Source organism: Anabrus simplex, chromosome 1 (assembly GCF_040414725.1).
Source record: "Anabrus simplex isolate iqAnaSimp1 chromosome 1, ASM4041472v1, whole genome shotgun sequence".
Taxonomy (NCBI): domain Eukaryota; kingdom Metazoa; phylum Arthropoda; class Insecta; order Orthoptera; family Tettigoniidae; genus Anabrus; species Anabrus simplex.
Window position 1 is genome coordinate 1,582,763,289 of NC_090265.1, and position 22,874 is coordinate 1,582,786,162.

At 40.0% G+C, this 22,874-nt stretch overlaps 1 protein-coding gene across 1 annotated transcript in view; it reads right to left on the minus strand.

Annotated features, from left to right (window-relative positions):
* The window catches only part of PolZ1 (DNA polymerase zeta catalytic subunit), a 409,350-nt gene that overhangs the window by 385,032 nt on the left and 1,444 nt on the right, over positions 1-22,874 (minus strand). The window contains exon 3 of the mRNA XM_067138984.2: positions 15,977-16,163. Coding sequence (XP_066995085.2) covers positions 15,977-16,163 — 187 coding nt within the window. The remainder of the gene's footprint in view (positions 1-15,976; positions 16,164-22,874) is intronic.

A 22,874-nucleotide genomic window follows, 5' to 3' on the forward strand; every position in this document is an offset into this window, starting at 1 on the left:
TTAATACAGTGCATCGCAGCTGCAGCAGCCCATCTACAACTTTCTCATGTGAGTACAGTGCAGTGTCTGTATACTGTATACAGTATACAATTAAAGGTACATTTGCGAGAATTGTTAACACATACTATACATGGGTTATTGTGTTCCCACTTATGTTTAATGGTACCAGTTTCATAACCTCCCGCGGGCGGACACCCCTTCATAACGGACATTTTTTTCGGTCCCGAAGGTGTCCATTATAGGGAGGTTTTACTGTATCCTATTAGAATTTAGTGTGCTTATTTTATTATTGTAAAATATTTGTGTAGTACTGGTGTAGTAGAGGTATCCGTAGAAACTCTTACTAAAATACTGTTGTTGTAATTAGGATAAGCTTAACTGCAGTTTGGAATTGTGTAGTTCTTATGTATTACTTTCGATATTCAGTAATTAACAGCAGTTTTTATCCTGTTAGGGGTTGTAGGATAAAAAAAATAGAGCACGACTAAGTAGTATTGTAGTGTAGTCGTAAATTAATTACCTTATTGTTGAGTACTATCCCAGCAATATATCCCCCCGTTCGTTTATTTTTTGCAAATAAGTTATTTTATTTTTAATTTCATTTTTTTCCGTAAAGAATGGCTAAGGAGCGCGAGTGTACGAACTGTGGGTGTGGTGAGGCATTGAAGGGTATGAGGGAGATAATTAGGATTCTCACAGAAGACAGGAAGGAAGATAGGACTCCCTCAAACAATGCACCGGTACAGGTTACAGTAGGTGTACAAGAGAGAGGGGAAGGAAAGGGAGGAGTTGTAGAAGACAGGTGGTCTAATGTTCTAATGGGAGGGAGATTGCAGGCTAAGGGCTCTATTCAGGATCAGAATTCAGGACAGGTGTCTGTGCGAAATCGGTACGAGTCACTCCAGGTAGAACAACAGAGGGAATATGAGGGACAGGGAACCTTTGCTGAGATGTGTGGAAGTAGGAGGAAGGGAAAAGGTAAGAAAGGGAAATGTAGAGTAGAGGATAGGAAAAGACAGGTGGAACAGGGTCATGGGATGGAGAAAAGGGAGGAGGAAGTGAGCTTCTGCAGCTATCAGGAAAATTTATAAAATCATTTTTTAAATTACTAGTGTAATATCATACCAACTTCAAATTTTTTCTTCACAAATATTTTAAATGAAGTTTTAATTGTTAATTGTAAATTATTATTTAAGAACTCATAACAATTTCTCACATGGTATAATTCCACTCTAATCTTATATTCTCATTTTATATTTTTTACCATGACAATCAGGATCCTGATTTTTATCTTTAAGTATGAGTGTAAAAAGGCTGATGATGCCCTTTTAAAGGGCGAAACATGTCCCTTCAAATTTTAATTTAATAGGATGTAGGTCCTAATTTTGTAAATTCTATTGTATGAAGTAGGTTGATCCTAATAAATTGTAGTAATATCTTAAATTGACGTACATTTCAAATATGAAATTTGTAACATGTAAGTGGTATGTTCCGAGCTGTCACCGGAGAGATGGCGTGGAATGATATTAGTAGACGAATAAGTTTGAATGGCGTTTATAAAAGTAGGAAAGATCACAATATGAGATTAAGTTGGAATTCAAGAGGACAAACTGGGGCAAATATTCATTTATAGGAAGGGGAGTTAGGGATTGGAATAACTTACCAAGGGAGAGGTTCAATAAATTTCCAATTTCTTTGAAATCATTTAGGAAAAGGCTAGGAAAGCAACAGATAGGGAATCTGCCACCTGGGCGACTGCCCTAAATGCAGATCAGTATTGACTGATTGATTTTTAGAGGGGTGGCAATTTGATGTATGATGGGATTGGTATAGGTAAAGGTTGCATACTTTGATTTATTTAATTTTATTGGGGAGAGGTTCGTGGTCAATTTCAACTTCACTTTATTGCTTATTTTATGTATGATTGAGGGACTGTATCCATTGAAAACTAGCTATTTCTTTTATGATATTTCTTTTTTCAAATTGGCGGTTGACATAGGAATTTTTAGCGCTCTGTACACTAAACTGTAAAATGATGCTTGTTTGTGTGACTGTGGGTGAAGAGAATTTTGTTTTATAGTTGCGGGGGTGAACGAAGGTTTTCTGTGAATTTGAAAATCGAAATTGTTAGAGGTCCTAGTAATTGTAATATCGGGAAAATTGATTATTGTCCTCGTCCTCTTTGGTGAACTTAATGCCGTTGTCTAGGCTATTTACGTAGGTTATGTCTTCACTGTCGCAACTTTTGTCGATTATTGCTAATGTGTCATCAACGTAGCGTAGCCAAAGACACAATCCATTAATGCTTTTTGTTATTTTATTATTTTCGAGATTATCCATGTAAATTTCGGCGAGTATTCCTTTATTTTTCTCTCATTGATGTACTGGATCTCTGTAATACCACGTAACACTTTAGACAATATCAAACTTAGTCCATTTCTCATCTCTCTGTTGTTACCATTCCAGTAGAGGGTATAGTTTTTTCACAACTCTTTCTCCTCTTCACCTTTCCATTTAGTTTCACTCAGTCCTAGGATTGACATTTTCCTTCTCTCCATGATACAGTAAAACCTCGTTAATTCGAAGTCGCTGGGACTAAAAAATCAGACTTCGAATTACGCGATTTCGAATTAACTGTAAATTCGCAATTCAGAAGTACCAACTCTTGTCGCGTTACAAAATATCCTAAGGCCCGTTACTGCATGCAGTTAACCTTGATTCACAGTTTATACCTTTCAAATGCCATGAAAAAAGAACTATTTCCAAAATGTATCCAAGAAGGTGCATTTACAGTATTCAAATAATGCACTTGGATACCTCACTAGCAAACATAACCTCATGCATCGAAAGAAAGAAAAGAAAAAAAGCACGATTCAATGCCTCGTACAATTTCCCGCCATGGTACTTCTCTCGCACTTCAGAAATGTAAACACTTCCCGCGTCACAAAGTATTCTAAGTCACATTAATACATTCGATCACCTCGATTCACAGTTTAAACATTTCAAATGCCGTGGAAAAAACTATTTCCGAAATGTATCCAACAAGGTGCATTTACAATGTTCAAATAATGCACTTGGATAAATCACTGACAAATATAACCTCACGCAACAAAATAAATAAATTCACACAATTCAAAGACGAGGATAAATTATGCTGGTTCCCCTGTGCAAATGCATTATTTTTTGGATTTCTGTACTGTTTGCATTTTTAGAAGCTTTGTACTGGCATGGAAAATGCCCGACGACATTGTGGCTTATTGAACTTTCCCATGGCGAGGGGATAAAGTTTCTTGCTTCCATGTGCATTGCAACGCACTACAATGACCCCCAACCCCCACCCTTGTACGATTCTCCGGCTGGGACTTTCTCCTTTAACATCATAAGACCGTTTGGGCTCGCATTAAAATAAAGCAATGCAGTTTCATTGGCAATGACAATATTGTTCGGTGCCTACAAATTTATTATATGAGCCACATTTTTTCGTCAATTGTCAGCATCGCCAGTGTTCGCTGATTCTGTTTTTCCGCACACTGCCTGTTGCGTGATATTATGGCGTTCCTTAAAGGGTTGAATACAAAATAATTCCAATTTCTTTCAACTTAGCAATCATGAAGCGCACTGTAGACCCACCGAAGTCAGTGTAAGTGCGGAAAGCTACCCCTCCACGCTCCGGAACACGCATTCTATTATGACGTGGATAAATTTAGAGTTGAAATTACTCCGTAACATACTATTGTTTTAAAATGTAAAGGCAGTTTCGAATTAAAAGTCAGAATTTCGGTGATAGGGCCGACATTGTATTTCGAATTACGAATTATCCGTGTTTCGAATTAAACAATTTAAATCACATGCAAAACTGTATCTCACGTTTTCAGGAACGAGAGCTTCTTCGAATTAGGCGGGATTTTGAATGAACCGATTTCGAATTATCGAGGTTCTACTGTATATATTAACCCCTTCAGTGGCACGCCCGAGAAATTCTCGGGTGGCGCACGCCTGCCCATAACGTCACCGCCCGAGAAATTCTCGTTTAGCTGCAGTGTTCATTTCGCGATCGCCCAATAATTTCTCGGGTGCTCTAATCGCTTTGGAAAATGTTTTCAAGCATTCTCAACAAATGGCGGGAGGATTTCCAGCTGTATTCACGAAGCGTCTGGCCTAAAATATGCCTTATCTTTTCTACTTTACATATACAACCTCTGGCCAGCTGACGAGGTAAACAGAAATGGCGAGCGCGAAACGGAAGAGAAGTTTGTCTGAAGACAAAATAAGGAACTACATCAAAGATGAATCTCTAAGTGACATTAGTATTTCTGATAGTAGCTATAATGGTACTATTGATTCTTCAGATGATGACCTCAGTAATTGTAGTGAAAGTGAAGAAGGTATTACGTCAGAAGCTAAGGTGATGGTAGATGTTGAATATACATTCGTTTGGAAAATGTGTAAGCCTGGGGATAGTGCGCGACCTAATATTATTCCATTTACGGCAAATCCTGGTGTGAGGATTATCAGAGGTGAGTGCGATTGACTGTTTTGAACTGATTGTAACAGATGAAATTGTAAATTTGACAGTGCCCGAAAAAATTCGTTGGCCCTATTCTAAAATTGCATTGAAAAACTTGTAAATAAATCTCCGCATGGAAGGGCACAGTTTTGGAAAAAATAAACTCTTACAAAATTTGGCAATTGATTGCGTTAGTGTTGCTGATGGGAATAATGCAAAAGCATGAAATAAGAATGTATTGCTCACAGGACAGTATAGGTCCTACTCAAAACACCAGTGTTTTATGATTTTTATGAAACTATATCACAAGCCTACTGTAAAAAAGTGTTAATAGAGTGTAAAGTAAGATTTTATTAACCTTGAATAATATATGAATGTGTTCCCTTAATAATTGTTACTCATTCCTTGCTTCCTAAAAATAAATAATTTCCTCCGAAAAACCTCACTTTTCTGGCACAGGAGGTCTCCCAAAACCCGCCATCGAAGGGGTTAACTCTTCACATTTCCCAGTCAAACTCAATACATTGATTGTTCCTATTCGAGTGTGCTGTCTTCTCCGGGGTTGTTGAACAATCGCAAGGCTTGGCCTATCATCAGGTTGTAAGCCATCATACTTGGCGTGGGTCTGCGGGTGCTGTTGTCTACTCCGAGTTCTTTGTTTGCATCTGAGGCTCGTATAAGTGTTGAAAGTGATTGCAGTTAATCTTCAACTAACTTGCTAGGCCTAACGTTAGAGAAGATTTTCTGTCAGGGTTATCTCCCTTAGCCTTTAGCAGTCCCCTGCCACATTTGCAAGGCAGCAGCTTCCAGTTGAATTTATGTGTCATTTCCTGCACAATGGCTTCAACAAGCCCCCTAAGGGTGAACTCCTCTGCCCATAGCCATTGGTTCTCCCTTAGTTTGTCAGGTTTGGTAACAGCCACCCAAACCTTGGTCAGACAGTACCATCTACCGTTGTATACGGTAGCAGGATGTACCTGACATGACTAAGTACTTCATTAGAGAATCTGAAGGAAATAGGCCTTACAACAGAAGACACCACAAATAAGATAAAATTGAATACAAAACTCAAGAATACAAACCTCCGCTTTACCCTTACACAAAACAAACCAACAACACGCATATTTTCAACTGAGGAAAGGGCACGAAGATCGGAGCGTCTGAAGAAGTACTGGGAGGACCCCAAAGCCCGAACGACGGACTGACTAAAGTGATCCTATGTGGTCATAAAATAAGAAGAAGAAAGGGGAAAATATTGAATGTAAATTTTAAGGCACGATATAGGCTATTCGGGCTTATGCTGTGTCAAGAATCATCATCATCATTTCCCATTATCCAGCTGTAGGCGGGTAGGGGCAAATATGGTTCCTCTCCACTTTCTTTGGTCTTTCCACCACTCCTCCAGCACTGTGTCCCAGTCCACGTTTCTTTCTCTAATACTGCATTGGATTGTGTCCATCCATCTCAATCGTGGTCGTCCGTGGCCTCTCCTTCCTTGCATTTGCATTTCTATCACCATTTTCGGCATTCTTTCATCACTCACTCGCTTTATGTGCCCAAACCATCTTAATCTGCTCTTCTCTATTCTATCATTCCTTCTTTCCACTCCAATTTCTTAACGGATTTTCTCATTCCTTATTTTATCTCTTCTACTCTTCTGTATCATACTCCTCAAGAACTTCATTTCAGCTGCATGTATTCGACTCTCATCCTTCTTTGTCACTGTCCAAGTTTCTGCTCCGCAAATTGTTATGGGTACATAACACATTTTGTACATAGTTTCCTTTGTTTCAATTGGTACATCTTCACCCCATATATGTTTCTTACACTAAGATAGAAACAGCTTCCAGCTTGAATCCTCTTAATAATTTCAGCATCTAGTCAAGCATTCCCCATTAATTCACTCCCCAAGTATTTGAACGTCTCCACAACTTCCAGGGGCTTGTCTGCAAGTCTAATCGGACCTTTCCCTCCTTTCTCCTCTCTAGTCATAACAAGTGTTCTCTCTTTTTTACACTTATTTTCAAATGGAAATTCGAAGTTCCCATGGAGGGAATTAGATATTTTTCCACCAACAGAGCATATAAAAAAAATCAGATCAAAAATTAGATGTATGGCTTTTCAGGCGTTTGCACTATTAACCAGCATTTCGCCTTAGGTCTGACACTAGACTCTTCAGAGTGGGATGTGTCAGACCCTACCCACTGACGCTGGGGCGTATGCAGGGGAAGAGAAGTAGAAGAGATAATTAATCTCTGTCCAATCCATTTTGCACCAGACTGTCACAAAATTTATTCCTGGGGACAGTGTCATATGCCTTTTCAATGTCAATGAATGTCATCACCATATCATTCCCATACTCCCATTGCTTTCCTATTAGTAATGAAAAGGGGCTCTATTGTTGAATTCCACTTCTAATCAACCAAACTGATTTTCCTGTATCTGAAAATAAGGTGAAATTCTTTACGTTTTGCAGAGAACTTTGTTCTGCATCTTCAGAAGACACTCACCAAGAGGGTGATACAAATTTGTGAGCCATCAAATATCCAGGAGGAGATGGACACACCCAGTCAGATTCAGGGGTAATGGTTAAAGTGATGTGCATCCCAGGGGGAGGACCAAGTAAAGCTCACAGAAGGAAGAAGTGAAGGGAACTGCCTATCTGTCTTACATTCAAAACACCAGAAATCATACTGGAAAGGTCTCCGGCAAATACAATATAAAAACAGTGTTTGACACTGTCACTAAAACTGCTCACAGTCGAGGTAAAAAAAAGGACAAATTGTCCAACTTTTACATCCTGGGGTATACAAAATTCCCTGTACTTGCAGCAAGGTATACATTGGTCAAACATGCCGATCCACTGGTACTCGCATCACAGAACATGAACGAAATATTCGTCTCAACCAGCCAGACAAATCAGCAAAGTGTGTGCTGTGTGTGCAGCGACCGAACATTTTGTGCGACACGCACAAACCAAACACCTCAGAGCAGGCGAGACTACCCACTGATTTTAAGCATATTATAAAGCGGAGGAAAAGAAACTAACAAGGATTCCCTTAGTAGCGGCAAGCGAACAGGGAAGAGCCAGCACCAAATCTCGCAGGTTCACCCTGCCGAGAAATGTGGTGTTTGGGATGGTCCACTTATCCCGGAAACCTGCGGCGAGTTCAAGTCCTTCTTGAATGGGGCCACGCTCCGCAGAGGGTGCCAGGCCCGTAAGGACTGCTGCGGCTTCCGGGAGGATCTCTCCTTAGAGTCGGGTTGCTTGAGAGTGCAGCCCTAAGTGGGTGGTAAACTCCATCTAAGGCTAAATATGACCACGAGACCGATAGCGACCAAGTACCACGAGGGAAAGTTGAAAAGAACTTTGAAGAGAGAGTTCAAGAGTACGTGAAACCGTTCGGGGGTAAACGTGAGAAACCCGAAAATACCTCAACCGGGGAGATTCAAGCCTTTTCCGCGCCTCTTCCCCTGCTTTGGCCAGATGGGTCCGTCTCCCTGCACGGAGCAATTCGGCGTCAGGGTGGTAACGAGTTTCTACTCGGCCGGGTAGTGGTGGGGAGGTCGGTGGGCCGCACTTCTCCCCTCGTTGGACGTCGCGACCCGTTGGGTGTCGGTCTAAGGCCTGGGTGTGTAGCCTGTTCGTCCGCGTCGCAAGGCGTGTTCATCGGACAGACCCCCAGTGTTCCGGCCGACGGCTCGACGGTAAAGTGCGCGGAGTTGATTCACCGCCCTTCGGGGCAGGCGTCCGGCCCCTGACCAGCGAGGGCATATGGCATGGACAACGGACCTCCAGCCCAGCTCCGGCCCCACTCAGCTCAACTTGCAGCAAGGTATACATTGGTCAAACATGCTGATCCACTGGTACTCGTATCAGGGAATATGATTAAAATTGAAATAATTGATAAGGAGATTCCACCTATTCAATACCAAAGAATAAGAAATGTAGTGAATTACATTCTCATTTAATAATAATTAGAAATGGTACCGGTTTCGACCCTAGTGCAGGTCATCATCAGCCGATTAAGAAAAATGAAAACGATGCATAGGAACAGTAGAAGACGCTATATGAAAAGGAAATGAACGGGGGTAGACAATGTAAAACTTAGAAGAAGTAAAATACAAGTCATTCAAAAGAAAAACAGCACGCAATTCTCTTAGCGGCAGCAAGGCACACGCAGCGCTAGGCAAAGTCCCACAATGATTACGAATAGCGGAGAACTGTTCAAAGCCAGTTATTTAAACACTGTCAGGCATAAAGTCACATCACAATCAAACACATACGAAGGTCCATATTCGTGTAGGAGTTGAAGACGAGCAGATTCATTGAAGCAACTTGCCAACTCCCGGTGATCAGCGCAACACATTCAATATCAGGCACTGTGGTTTCAAACGCCAAAGTAAAATGGAGAATAGCTTGACGATCCAGTTATTTTCCTTGGTTGCGGGAAAGTAAGTATATAGATAAATATAATACAATTCAATACAATTGAGTAAGTAATTGTGCTCCTATAGAATTCTTAGAAACAGTTGACGTGAAAAAACAATTGTGAACAGAAAAAAATAAATAGTAAAAAGCGAAATACCGGAAACAAATGAAAACGTATATGCACAGTGCGCAATTTTTAAAACGTAAAAAATTCAGGTCTAGATTGAAGTAGTCGAAATCGGCGTAAGGCAGGAGTTGAGTATGGATGAGAAAAATCGAAATGAAGGTGGAAATGTTTTTTTTTTTTTTTTTTGAGAAATAGAATAAATTAATAGAGGAAGAGGAATAGTGGAAAAAAGAGAAGAGTGAAAGAAATTGAAGATTAAATGGTGTTGAGGAAGGATAAGGTAGGGAGATGAAGGAGGGGTAGCTTAGGGTGGGTTATTGGAGGTAGAAAATGTGGGTAGGAACTTTGTAAGGCATGGAAAATAGAATTGGGGTTTTGAAATTTAGAATTTTTTGAGAAGAAGAATTAGGAAGTCGTAAAGAATATTTGGTTTTTCAGAAATGTCGTTTAAGTTGAAAATTGGGTTGAAGTACTGATCAAGGTGGATAAAGCAATTTTCAGTAGTGTTTAAGAGGGGACCTTTGTTTATAAGTATTTTCATGTCTTTTTCAATATTGCTGAAACTATGCTTGGAGTCTTGTATGTGTTGTCCTATGGCGGAGAATCTATTGTATTTAATGGCGTTGATATGTTCGGAGTATCTGATATTGAAGTTGCGGCCAGTTTATCCGATGTAGGAGGAATTGCAGTTGTTGCATTAGAATCTGTACACTCCAGATTTAGAAAAAGCATTAGATTTATTTAGTGATTTAGAGTTGTGTAAAATATCCAAATTTCTATTGTTTGTTCTGAAAGAAATTTTCATATTGTGTTTTTTAAAAATATTAGTTACTAGCTGATGTACCCGTGCTTCGCTACGGAATTCTACATTGTGTACAGAATTCTGGGCTAGGTAGTGTACAAGTTGTGAGCAAGATTGTATTAAATTGCATAGCTCTTAATGTTACCCTAGAAACGCGATGGGAAAGTCACCAAACGTCTTTTCTCATATGGAGACTGTATTAGGGAATTTTCATTGTAATGATACGCCCGCTTGCCTACCATCAGTCACCACCAGGTTGGGGAGTTTTCATTATAATGGCAGACACTCACTCTCCACCAGCCATTTTACATCCTCAGAAAGACTGTCTTAGTGGTTTTTCCAACTGAAATGAACATAGGTCATTGCAATGACGTCAGTAGGAATGGCGCGATTAAGAGCAATGCTTTCATACGAAATCCTCCATCAAATGAAAGACCACACACTTTCTCACTTTTAACGAATAGTACTATGCTGGAATTCCAGAGCTGAAATGACCAAGTCGCAGAGAGTTCTGATCCGTGAACACTCTTCGTCTTTTTTCTGCGGTGCGGGGGGAGGTGGGGGGGAGGCGAATAGTGGAGAGTCTCAGGGCAAAAACTATGTCTTTTTACTAATCTGTTTCTGAGGAGTACCCGATGATTCGGAAAATCTCAATTCACTACAATGGCAACCGAAAAACCTATCTGATTTGGAGGCATTTTTTTCCTCCAAGCCAGAGGAGAAGCCCCCTCTTCACTGCTAATTTGGAATTAAATGAATGTAGAATTTAATAAAAGTGAAGAGGAAGAAGCTTTTCTTAAGAAACGGCTCTTTTCAGGTTTGACTTTTGAGTTATTTAGTGAATTGTGGTGCTATAATTTGAAATAGGCTTAAATAGTAATTCTAGACCAGGTCATACTACTACTACTACTGAGTCTCTGCCGTAAGTGTGCATACAGCTCATTCAAAACAGCGCGTCAGAGTAGGGATCTAATAACTGGAATACTATGATGAACCAGTGTGTTACGTACCTGCAGTATCAGAAAATGCATGAACCAGAGGAAAATGAAAATGAAAACCTACAACCTGTTTTCCAGTCATTGACTGGGTCAGGGATGTAATAAATGAAGCATATATATAGGCTGTTAGAACGATGGGATCGCCACGCCCAGTGATATATTAATGCTATGAAATGAGAATGGAGAGTGTTGCTGGAATGAAAGATGACACGGAAAAGCGGAGTATCCGGAGAAAAACATGTCCCGCCTCCACTTTGTCCAGCACAAACCTCATATGGAGTGACCGGGATTTGAACCGCGGTTACCAGCGGTGAGAGGCCGACGCACTGCCGTCTGAGCCACGGAAGCTACATGAACCAGAGGAATGGCATGCTAAAGAAGAATGTTTTCCAACTCCCCAACTATTTCCCGCCTATGTTCAGTCGGGCTGTTATACTCGGTATGCAGTAGTAATCCCATCTATCGGAGTTGAGCGGGACCATAAGAAACGAAGAACATCACAACAAACAATGGTCAATGTAAAGTTATTGTTGAACAGTAACAAACAATGGTCAATGTAAAGTTATTGTTGATCAGTGTTATGCGCTTTCGATATTGTAGACCTTCTGAAATACCACTCTTATCGTAGTCGGTACAGTGAAACATAAATGATCAGAAATTGTATTGTCTATAACTTCTGTTATGTAGTACTTTTCGATAGCACCAATAACATAGGTACCGGTATTTAAAAATTAAATTTTAGGCTCCTTCCCCTAAACTACCATTCCATCTCGGGCGAATAAAATTATTTACAGCCTAGACTGTAGTTTCTTATTCCCCAACTCTATATAGCGGTTTTCATTAAATTCTGTTAACCCATTTTCTCGTGGTTAGGCGTTGATATGGACTTAGCAACAAAACTACAAATTCATTAATATCTGTGTTATCAGAGCCGGTACGGTAAAAATGTATATGGCATAATTGATTGGAAATGATATTATATTTATCGATAGGACCGCTAATAATATAAATATTCGAGAATTAAATTTAAGGCCTTCCCCTAAACTACCATTTCCCTCGGTGTGAATAAAATTATTTATAGCCTAGATTGTAGCGGCTTATCCCCCGACTTATCATACCAATTTTCATTAAATTCTCTTCAGCCGTTTTCTCGTGATGCGTGTACATACATACAGACAGAAATTACGGAAAAGTAAAAAGTACATTTTCTTGTTACTATGGATATGACCGATACAGAAATACCATTCTTTTCAAATTCTGAGCAATGTACAGACAAAACTCTTACTTTATATATATAGATTTTATAAGCATCTTGAGTGAAAGTGAAAGTGGAAAATGCAGTTGGTTTTGTTGTGTCTTTAGATGAAGTGGTTTTAGGACGGTGTTTGAATTTGTTGATGATGCAGTTTATGAAGGAGTTATTAAAGCCATTGAGTTTGGCAATGTTACGGATGGTGTTCAATTAAATATTTAAATCTTTTTTAGACACAGGGGTGTTGAAGGCGAGAAAAATTAAGCTGTTATAGGTAGCACGTTTATGTGTTTGAGGGTGCGAAGAATCTTGTCGTATTGTGGTTGCTGTTTGGGTTGGTTTTCTGAATATTTTGTAATATAAAGAAGAAGGATGTCTAGTGATAGTTAAGTCTAGAAAGTTGAGAGTTTGGTTGTGTTCTGATTCAAGGGTGAATTTAATGTTAGGGTCTAAGTTGTTGAGATGAATAAGTGTAGAGGCTGCGTTGGTTGATTCTTCATTTAAAATTACTAAAGTGTCGTCGACATATCTGCCCCAAAAGAGGAAGTTGGAGAAATTATTATTATTATCCTTCCTCAACACTATTTAATCTTCAATTTCTTTCAATCTTCTCTTTTTTCCACTATTCCTCCTCCTCTATTAATTTATTCTATCTTTTCTCAAAAAAAAAAAAAAAAAACATTTCCACCTTCATTTCGATTTTTCTCATCCATACTCAACTCCTGCCTTACGCCGATTTCGACTACTTCAATCTAGACCTGAATTTTTTACGTTTTAAAAATTGCGCACTGTGCATATACGTTTTCATTTGTTTCCGGTATTGCGCTTTTTACTATTTATTTTTTTCTCTTCACAATTGTTTTTTCACGTCAACTGTTCTAAGAATTCTATAGGAGCACAATTACTTACTCAATTGTATTGAATTGTATTATATTTATCTATATACTTACTTTCCCGCAACCAAGGAAAATAACTGGATCGTCAAGCTATTCTCCATTTTACTTTGGCGTTTGAAACCACAGTGCCTGATATTGAATGTGTTGCGCTGATCACCGGGAGTTGGCAAGTTGCTTCAATGAATCTGCTCGTCTTCAACTCCTACACGAATATGGACCTTCGTATGTGTTCGATTGTGATGTGACTTTATGCCTGACAGTGTTTAAATAACTGGCTTTGAACAGTTCTCCGCTATTCATAATCATTGTGGGACTTTGCCTAGCGCTGCGTGTGCCTTGCTGCCGCTAAGAGAATTGCGCGCTGTTTTTCTTTTGAATGACTTGTATTTTACTTCTTCTAAGTTTTACAGTGTCTACCCCCGTTCATTTCCTTTTCATATCGCCTCTTCTACTGATCCTATGCATCGTTTTCATTTTTCTTAATCGGCTGATGATGACCTGGACTAGGGTCGAAACCGGTACCATTTCTAATTATTATTAAATGAGAATGTAATTCACTACATTTCTTATTCATTGGTATTGAATAGGTGGAATCTCCTTATCAATTATTTCAATTTTAATTGCGATATTCTTCAATACGGAACAATGAAATTTTTAACTATAAATCAGGGAACATGAACGAAATATTCGTCTCAACCAGCCAGACAAATCAGCAATAGCTGAGCATGCCCTATCCTCGGGTCATGATGTGTTCCAAGATGCTCGAACTCTTACCCACACTACTAGACACTACAGGACCAGGATTACCAGTATGTAGGAAGCTGTGGAAATACGTAGAAATAACAATTTTGACAGGGACACTGGCTATCAATTAAGTAATCAATCAATCAATCAATACTGATCTGCATTTAGGGCAGTCGCCCAGGTGGCAGATTCCCTATCTGTTGTTTTCCTACCCTTTTCTTAAATGATTTCAAAGAAATCGGAAATTTATTGAACATCATCCTTGGTAAGTTATTCCAATCCCTAATTCCTGTTCCTATAAATGAATATGTGCCCCAATTTGTCCTCTTTAACTCCAACTTTATCTTCATAATGTGATCTTTCCTACTTTCAAAGACGTGGTTGCCAGCTATTAAGGATTTACGTAGGTAGTTCCCTTCCCTGTCCCTTCACGACTGTGATTTCGTTTTGGTGTTTTCCGAATTGGTACGTTCCTCATCACCAGATGTTTCATTTCAGGCTTGTGTTAGTGTCACATTTTCAAAATGTATCTACACCTGTTATGTGACTCCCTCTCAGATTGATTCTGATGGTGCCATCAGCTTCCGCTTTGAATGGTAGCGCTGTACTGCGTCTGGTGAGCCATCTGGTGACGAATGAACATACTACTTCCACTTCTATTATTAACGGTTAAATTCAAACTTCACTCTTGGCAAAGTCTTCCTCGTGAACAGTCAAGATTTTCTCCTGAAGGCGCAGGGCAAAGTTCTCTGCAAAACGTAAAGAATTTCACCTTATCTTCTTGACACAGCATGAGGACATATAAGTACGGGCCATGAAGGCATCGTGAAAAACAACAAAGAGTGATTCATGGAGCTAATGACAAGTTTTTGTTCATGTAAATTAGAGGATTAAAAAGGATGTTGCTATGGGGCAGAGGGGAGAAAAGAGAGGATAAAATAGGAACAGTCATCAAATACCAATAGTGGGTGCTTCACTGCACAAGAGAAAACACCCTTGTGATTCTTAATCTTATTTTCTTAATCAAAGAACACAGTTCAACTAAAAAATTAAAAAACATTCAACCACTTTCTTATCATTGTAGGAGGCTCAGTATGGATAGCATTTGTCAGACTCAGCTTGTACTTCCATTCTGTGAAAGCACTCGGAAATATCCACAGGGATAGTTTTAGGTGATACTCCTGGTATACAGTACTTATGAATCCTTGAAGACAGCAATAATGATATCCCTAAGAAGAGAATTCTCAAGACCTACAGAACTCTGGAAAAGTAATAGAATCTTCTTCCCATGAAACATTCAAGACTCATTCTGGTAAGGTGACTTGATTTTTATATATCCAGACCAGATATGCCCTAGTTTATTATTCAAAGAAAAATATGTTTATTAACATTCAAAACGTACTGTGTTACTCGCTGATGTTCAAAAACTGATCTATCTTAAAACCTGCTGCATCTATTTTGTATCTTTGTCCTGCACAAATCACTCTGAAATCGAAAATACAGGATCATATAGGCCTATTCTAATTTACAGGAATTCTCTCCAACAAAATCAAATACTAAAAATACAAATAGCAAAGCAAATCATTTAATTTTTTCAGCTGATATCACTCTTCAATATCGTTGTTGCTCCTAAAAAGACCATTATGCGATGACCTGCAGCACATGCATCAACAACAGTAATTGTTTGATATAACACACAATATCGAACCTTAGAAGATAGAATCTTTCAATCTAGAGTTCTAAACTGAAAATTTCTCATAGTGGTTTTTCTAGATGCAATGACAATATGTCCAAACCAAACCCCATGGCACTACAGCCCTTGAAGGGCCTTGGCCTACAAAGCGACCGCTGCTCAGCCCGAAGGCCTGCAGATTACGAGGTGCCATGTGGTCAGCACCACAAATCCCCTCGGCCGTTATTCTTGGCTTTCTAGACCGGGGCCGCTATCTCACCGTCAGATAGCTCCTCAATTCTAATCACGTAGGCTGAATGGACCGCGAACCAGCCCTCAGGTCCAGGTAAAAATCCCTGACCTAGCCGGGAATCGAACCCGCGGCCTCCGGATAAGAGGCAGGCACGCTACCCCTACACCACAGGGCCAGCAATGACAATATGTCACCAATAAATATTTGAGAGTCAATATACCCAACTACTAAGATAAGAGGTAAAGATCTTGAAAGACACTGAAGAAATAAACAGAACACAAGAATAAACTTACATTCCAGAGACCAAGCAGATTTTGTACACATGCTGAGCTGTTGCACTGGCTTGTCCAAGACTTATGTTAATAGCTTTATCAATGCTTGAAGCCAACTGGTACATAAACCTGTTGTGATCTACACTTCCATCAAATGGGACATAGATGTATGGAAACACCCCATGAATATGCAGACATGTTTTCTGTCCTGCAACATACACAATAAAAATGGAAATGTTAGTATGAGATAGAGAATCAGCCACAGAAGATTCCAACAAATTTAAGACAAGGAGAGACCCCTGTGGATTTCATACCAATATTTCTGAGAGGTGAGCAAAAGCAACAATAACATTTGCTCTGATCTTCAATAGATCCAGCAAACAATCCGTTCTTCGAAGAATAATTATTGATGATGAAACTATGAGTCAGTATTTCAGAGCTGTAATCAAGCAAGCAATTCATCAAGTGTAAAATCCTAGTGTAAAGCAAGTGAAAAGTGAAAAGATCATGCTAATTAGTATCAAAGAGGAGTGTGCTGGTGAAAAAAAAAAAAAAAAGCTTCATTTATGTAAAATTTCATATCCCCAATTGTGCTGAGATACTTTGCACATTTAAATCCCAATGTTGGCTTTTTTTTTTTTAACACACTCTTAAGACAACAAAGCTGGGATTTAAACGATCAGGCCCATATCACTAGATTTACTGGCACTTTACAGAATTCCTTTTCAGGACAGAATTCTGGCCCTCCAGGTGCCCCTAAGCCTGATAATGGCTGAAAGAATGTTTAACATGAAGTACGAGGAGTATGCATAAGTCTTTTCCGGTTTCACTAAGAGATGGCGCCAGCGAACAGCATGCAGTGTATGAATTTGACACGTATGTCAGTCTGTTCATCTGACATTTATCTACTAACACAATGAGTCCGCCAAACACCAGCATCTGTGTTGTATTGTTCAGTGATCATGTCGACGTTTGTACCTGAAAAAGAACATTTGCGGCATGCATTGCTTTTGTTATTTAATCAAAAGAAAAAGGCTGCGGAAAGTCATCGTTTGCTGGTAGAAACATACGGTGAAACGCTCCATCGATTAGAACATGTGAGACATGGTTTCGACAATTTAAACATGCTGATTTCAATGTGAAAGACTGTGCGCTCTGGTAGACCACAAAAGTGCGAAGACGAGCAATTGCAGGCGTTACTGGATGATGACCCAACTCAAACTCAACAGCAATTAGCATAAGCATTAAATGTGTCACAAGAAACAATCAACAGACGTTTACGAGCAATGGGAAAAATCAATAAACTCGGTAAATGGGTCCCACATGATTTGAATGAACGGCAAATGGAAAATTGCAAAGTCACTTATGAAATGCTGCAGCAACACCATGAAAGAAAATAATTTCTGTACCGAATTGTGATGGGTGATGAAAATGGATTTATTTTGAAAAGCCAAAGTGGAAAAAATCGTGGCTGTCACCTGCCGAACCCGGTCCTTCTACACCAAGGCCAAATCGCTTCGGCAAGAAGACCATGCTCTGTGTCTGGTGGGACCAGAGCGGTATTGTGTATTATGAACTGTTAATGCACAACGCTATCGCCAACAAACGATTCATTTAAATCACGCATTGATTGAAAGACGACCGGAATGGGCCAGAGAACATGGCAAAGCGATTTTGTTACACGACAATGCGCCATCTCACACAGCAAAACCAGTGAAAAACACCTTGAAATTGCTTGGATGGGACTTCCTTCCGCACCCACCATACTCCCCCAACCTGGCGCTATCTGACTATCACCTCTTCGCATCAATGGGGCACGTGCTCGCAGAGTAGCACTTCAGAAATTTCGAGGAAAAGAGGGTAAAGAACTGTTTTGTATTATGCTACACATGCATTCTGGCATAAGACATAATATAAAAATAGGGTTTGCCTAGTAGCTCTCATCACATATAGCAAGGGATTTACTAATATCGACGGCTAAGAACGAGAGGGTAAAAACAAAATATTAAAATACAATTTTGCCGGAGCATTTCGGTTAAGCCGGGTTTCAATGATGTGAAGTTCGGTTAAGCGGCGTTCTACTGTACATATATTTTACTGTATAGTCCTTTAATGGAGAAGAGCCCTTCCATACTTTATATGAAATGAAAGTGATGTTTTTGTTAAGTTATGAATTTAATTATGGTCCGTACTGATGACATAGTCTGGCACACGTTTGTACCATCTACAGTACCCAGTAGCGGCGAATGGGGATTAAAAGTGCGGAGGCAAAAAATATACAGACAACAAACACAGTACCCGGGTTTGAGGGGTTAAGGTGGCCGGGGGGGAGTTATATACATCAAACGGAAGAAAAAAAGCTACAAAATGATCTCTGAGCAAATTTTGACAGAGAGGTACAGTTTACCAATTTAAGTTGTTTTTGATTCAATAAAACTTTCACCAAAGGAACAACCTTACGCATTTATTACAATTAAATAGAAGTACGGCGTAATTATACAATTAAAATCATTTAATATTTGACTACACACGAAGAAACTAACAGTCAGTGAAGAGAATGCCACACTGACGAATTTGTGTGGGAAGCGGGTGAATCATACCTGTGTTCATGACCTTGGCAAAAAAAATATATACATATATACCCTTGCTACCCTTTCTCACACCATGTGCTAAGTCTCCACTACTTGCTGTGGCGCTAAACAAATCTGTTAACCGTGACAAATGACATTTTGTGCGTATTTCCACCAATAATTTTGTTCATAATTAAACAAAAATATAATATGTTCTCCAGAAAGTGGGGGGCAACTACCCCCCCCCCCCAATCGCCGCTACTGACAGTACCGGTACATTGCTTATAATTTGTTTTAAACGGACTCTAGAGTATTACATGTTATAAACCTCATAAGTATTGAATAGGTGGAATAAATTAAAACACCTTTATCATTGTTGGACTCTAGAGTGTCGGACTTTAAGAACAGAAGAGAATATTCACGAAAAATGTTACTGGCAGAATATTTGCCGTTGCTACAAGTAAAATATAACTTGATGTGCATGCAGATGATATGGAAATCAAATCTCAGTACTTGAGGTTATGTATGATAATCTTGTTGTGTTAGTTAACATTTTGCTGTATTCTGTTTGTTTTTTTTTTGTCTATTTTTGCACTTTAGCAGATGGTAGTGGTCGCACTCTTTCTTACACAGTGTACAAACACAGTCTCTGTTGGATTGTAGAATTTTGTCTTTGCACATATTTTGTGGAGGAAGCCATGTATCGCATATCTTGCTATGACATGTCTTGGTTCTTGAAGTTGTTCGGTCCAGGTATGATCGATCATGGTGTCACTGCCCTAGAATTCGGGGTCTATTTCCATGCATTTCTTAACAAGTTTTTTCTGAAGCTCTTGGAATGGACCAGTAGATGGCAATGGTAGATCGAGTCACAGATCTTCAACTAAATAGGTTTCCCGTGCCAGTACATAAACAAGTCTGGAGGGTGCCAGTTTACCTACTCCTAGGGCCTTTTTGAAGAATCTGGCTTTGATTCTTTCTATCCTCTCCAAGTCACCGATTGTCAGGTTGTCCGTTATTATTTTGATTCTGTATGTGACAACTGGAGTTATTGAGGTCTTGAATAAAGTCATCGCTGTGTTAAGGGATAACATAGATAGATTCTTGATATTGTAAATGGCTCTGATTGCTGCTGTCGTTCTGTCTATACCGAGGTTATTGAAGGATGTCATGCTCGTTTTGAACGTGATACCTAAGTATTTGAATTTCTTGACTATATCTAGTGTTTTATTTTTTAATGTTATGGCGTTGTCCTTGACTGTCTTACCACCTTTTCTGAACACCATCAAATGAGAAATAGTTAAATGAAATTTAACTCAATCCCAAAATGGAAGGTCTAGATTTTAACGTAAAAATCACGAAAAATTTAAAAACAGGCTTCCCGGTAATATGCACATCTTTAAAACACGAACCTCTTTTCAGTAAATTATACACTTAGGTACAGCGGATGCCTTGTGTATTAGGCCTATGCCAGTATGGTGATGGAAATAAAATGGCGTATGGCTTTTAGTGCCCGGAGTGTCCGAAGACATGTTCGGCTCGCCAGGTGCAGGTCCTTTGATTTGACTCCCGTAGGCGACCTGCGTCGCGATGAGGATGAAATTATGATGAAGACGACACATACACCCAGCCCCCGTGCCCGAGAAAATCGGGTATTATGAGTTTCTTGCTTCTTCGCCTATTAAGACCAAGTATATGGCATCTAGAAGATACTGTTCTTCTCTTCTAGTTCTGACTGGAAGTACATTCCTACTGCATTTATTTTCGTTTTTATAGCCAATATTTTTAGTTTTATGGATGATCCTGGTTTTATGAGCAGACCTATGCTTACACTTCGTTTGGGACTTACCCTTAGCCCTGCAGTGGCGAAGGTGTGTGTCCTGTAATGGTGTACAGCACACTAGTCTTCGGTTAAGAAAGTCATAGTGAGGAACACACTGGCAAGAAATCAAGTGAATGGCAACCTGCAAATATCCAGGCCCATTAAACAAACAATAGGTGCCTCACAAGTGGTGGTGGTGGTTGTTTTAAGATGAAGTAAAACTAGACTATCAATCTCAACACTAAACAGAGCAAAAAAATGAAAGGGATCTAACAATTCAAAAATGAAGGCATTGGCCAAAGAAAGACAAAGGCCACGAAGGGAGTGAAAATGAAAGACTCCCTAGACCTAACATAGTACCATCGGGATCAGAAAAGAACAAGAGTTGACCAAGGGAGATTGGATAGGATTGATGAAAGTGAGAAGCCTGACAAAAGTATGTGGAAGCAATGCCAGGACTCAGCTAAGGACCCCGTGGATGCTAACCTATGCTCCCAAGATTATAGCCCATGAGGACCCATTTAGTCGCCTCATATAACAGGTGTAACAGGTAGAGGATACTAAGTTATTCTACCGCCCCCACCCACAGGGTAAGGTTGTCTTACAAGGAGACTCTATAAGCCCATTGTCTTGTAACTTAGCTACAATGGCAGATCATGGATTCCACCATAAAATCTGCAGTGTAGGATTTCACTCTACCGAGCAGAATCGCATGTGTATTTTGTGCACTGGACAATGTGAGAGAGATCACACTTTATGGTGGACCAAAAGGTCAAAATCAATGATAACACAGAGCAAAAGATGGTTAACATGAAGATTACCTCCTTGCATAAACATGCACAACCCTCTTTATTGTTACTAACTTACCTCGAATCAGTCTCTCTACTCCAAAAAAGCACAGGATGATGGTGAAGTGTGTTCAAACTAGACTGCCTACTGTAGATGTAAAAACAATTATCATAAAATGATAATATATATGCACTGATGAACTGCCAATCTCTAAAACTTCCTAACAGGTGTATAGCCTCTACCCTACATCTTGAAAAGAATTTTTTACAGTTGGTTTTATGTCACACCAATACTGATAGCTCTTAAGGAGATGATGAAATAGGAAAGGGCTAAGACAGGGAAGGAAACAGCCGTGACCTTAATTAAAGTACGCATTTGCCTGGAGTGAAAATGGGAAACCACGGAAAACCATATTCACTGCTGCCGAAAGTGGGGCTCAACTCACTATCTCCCGAATGAAAGCTCACAGTTGAGATTAAAACTTCAGTAGTGCTCACGCAACGTTAGTACCATGGTTACCGCTTCCATCGCCAATATCTACGCGTGGTATATGACTGTCCTATGTTTATTTCTCGCAGATGACTCACAGACGACATGATCGAGCGAAGCACAATGCTACCAATCACTCTACTAAGGAACTAGACCATCAGTGAGCATAGGCCTCTAGTTACCTGAGATAACACCATTAGTCTGCACTGGTTAGGGTAGGGCCTGGACAAGACCATTCATTGGTTTGGATTGGTTAGGGTAGGAGCTGGACTACCCCAGGGGCAAAAGTTCAGTAAAACTTACCATCTTCCAGCGCACGCATCAAGATGCGATTTCACTGTCATTTGTTTCTCTCTCACTCACTTCTCGCGATGGTCATGATTGTGCGGTGGACAGGGCTGCCAACTGTTCATCTCCTATACTTTTATAGCATGATAAGGATGTAAATATATTAGAAATCTTAAGTGAAATACCTTGTAGAGGAGAGATGTGTTCACTACGACAACCAAGAATCCACCCACTGTCCCCCAGAAGTTCTTTCGCTTTTATAACCTAATGCAATTTATCAAGGGCCACTGTCCATCGCCTAACTATGTACCAGCATTTCCATTCGGTGAGACACAATGGGATTTGACGTCACTCCCAGCAATGAAGTTAAATGAAATCCGATACCACCCTACGCACAAGAAATACACAACTTTGTCACTAACCTACCCTAATGTATCCAGACCAATGGAGGTGTCACACGGGATACTAGAGGCCTAGGGCCGTTTTGCGGCTTCTAACCTGGGGGCTTGCGCCCCCAAACCCCCTTTCCTTGATCCAGACCAATGGCTTTGTCACTAACCTACCCTAACGTATCCAGACCAATTGTTTTGTCACTAACCTACCCAGACGAATGGAGGTGTCACGCGGGATACTAGCGGCCTAGGGCCACTTCGCGGCTTCTAACCTAGGGGCTTAGGCCCCCAGACCCCCTTTGCTTAATCCAGACCAATGGCTCTGTCACTATCCTACCCTGGAGTATTTCTTGTGCACGGGGTGGTAACAGAATTCAACTTCATTGCTGGGAATGACGTCATATCCCATTGTGTCTCACCCAATGGAAATGCTGGTACATAGTTAGGCGATGGACAATGGCAGTGGTAAATTGCATTAGGTTATAAAAGCAAAATTACATCTGGGGGACAGTGGGTGGGTTCATGGCTGTTGCAGTGAACACATCTCTCCTCTACATGGTATTTCACTT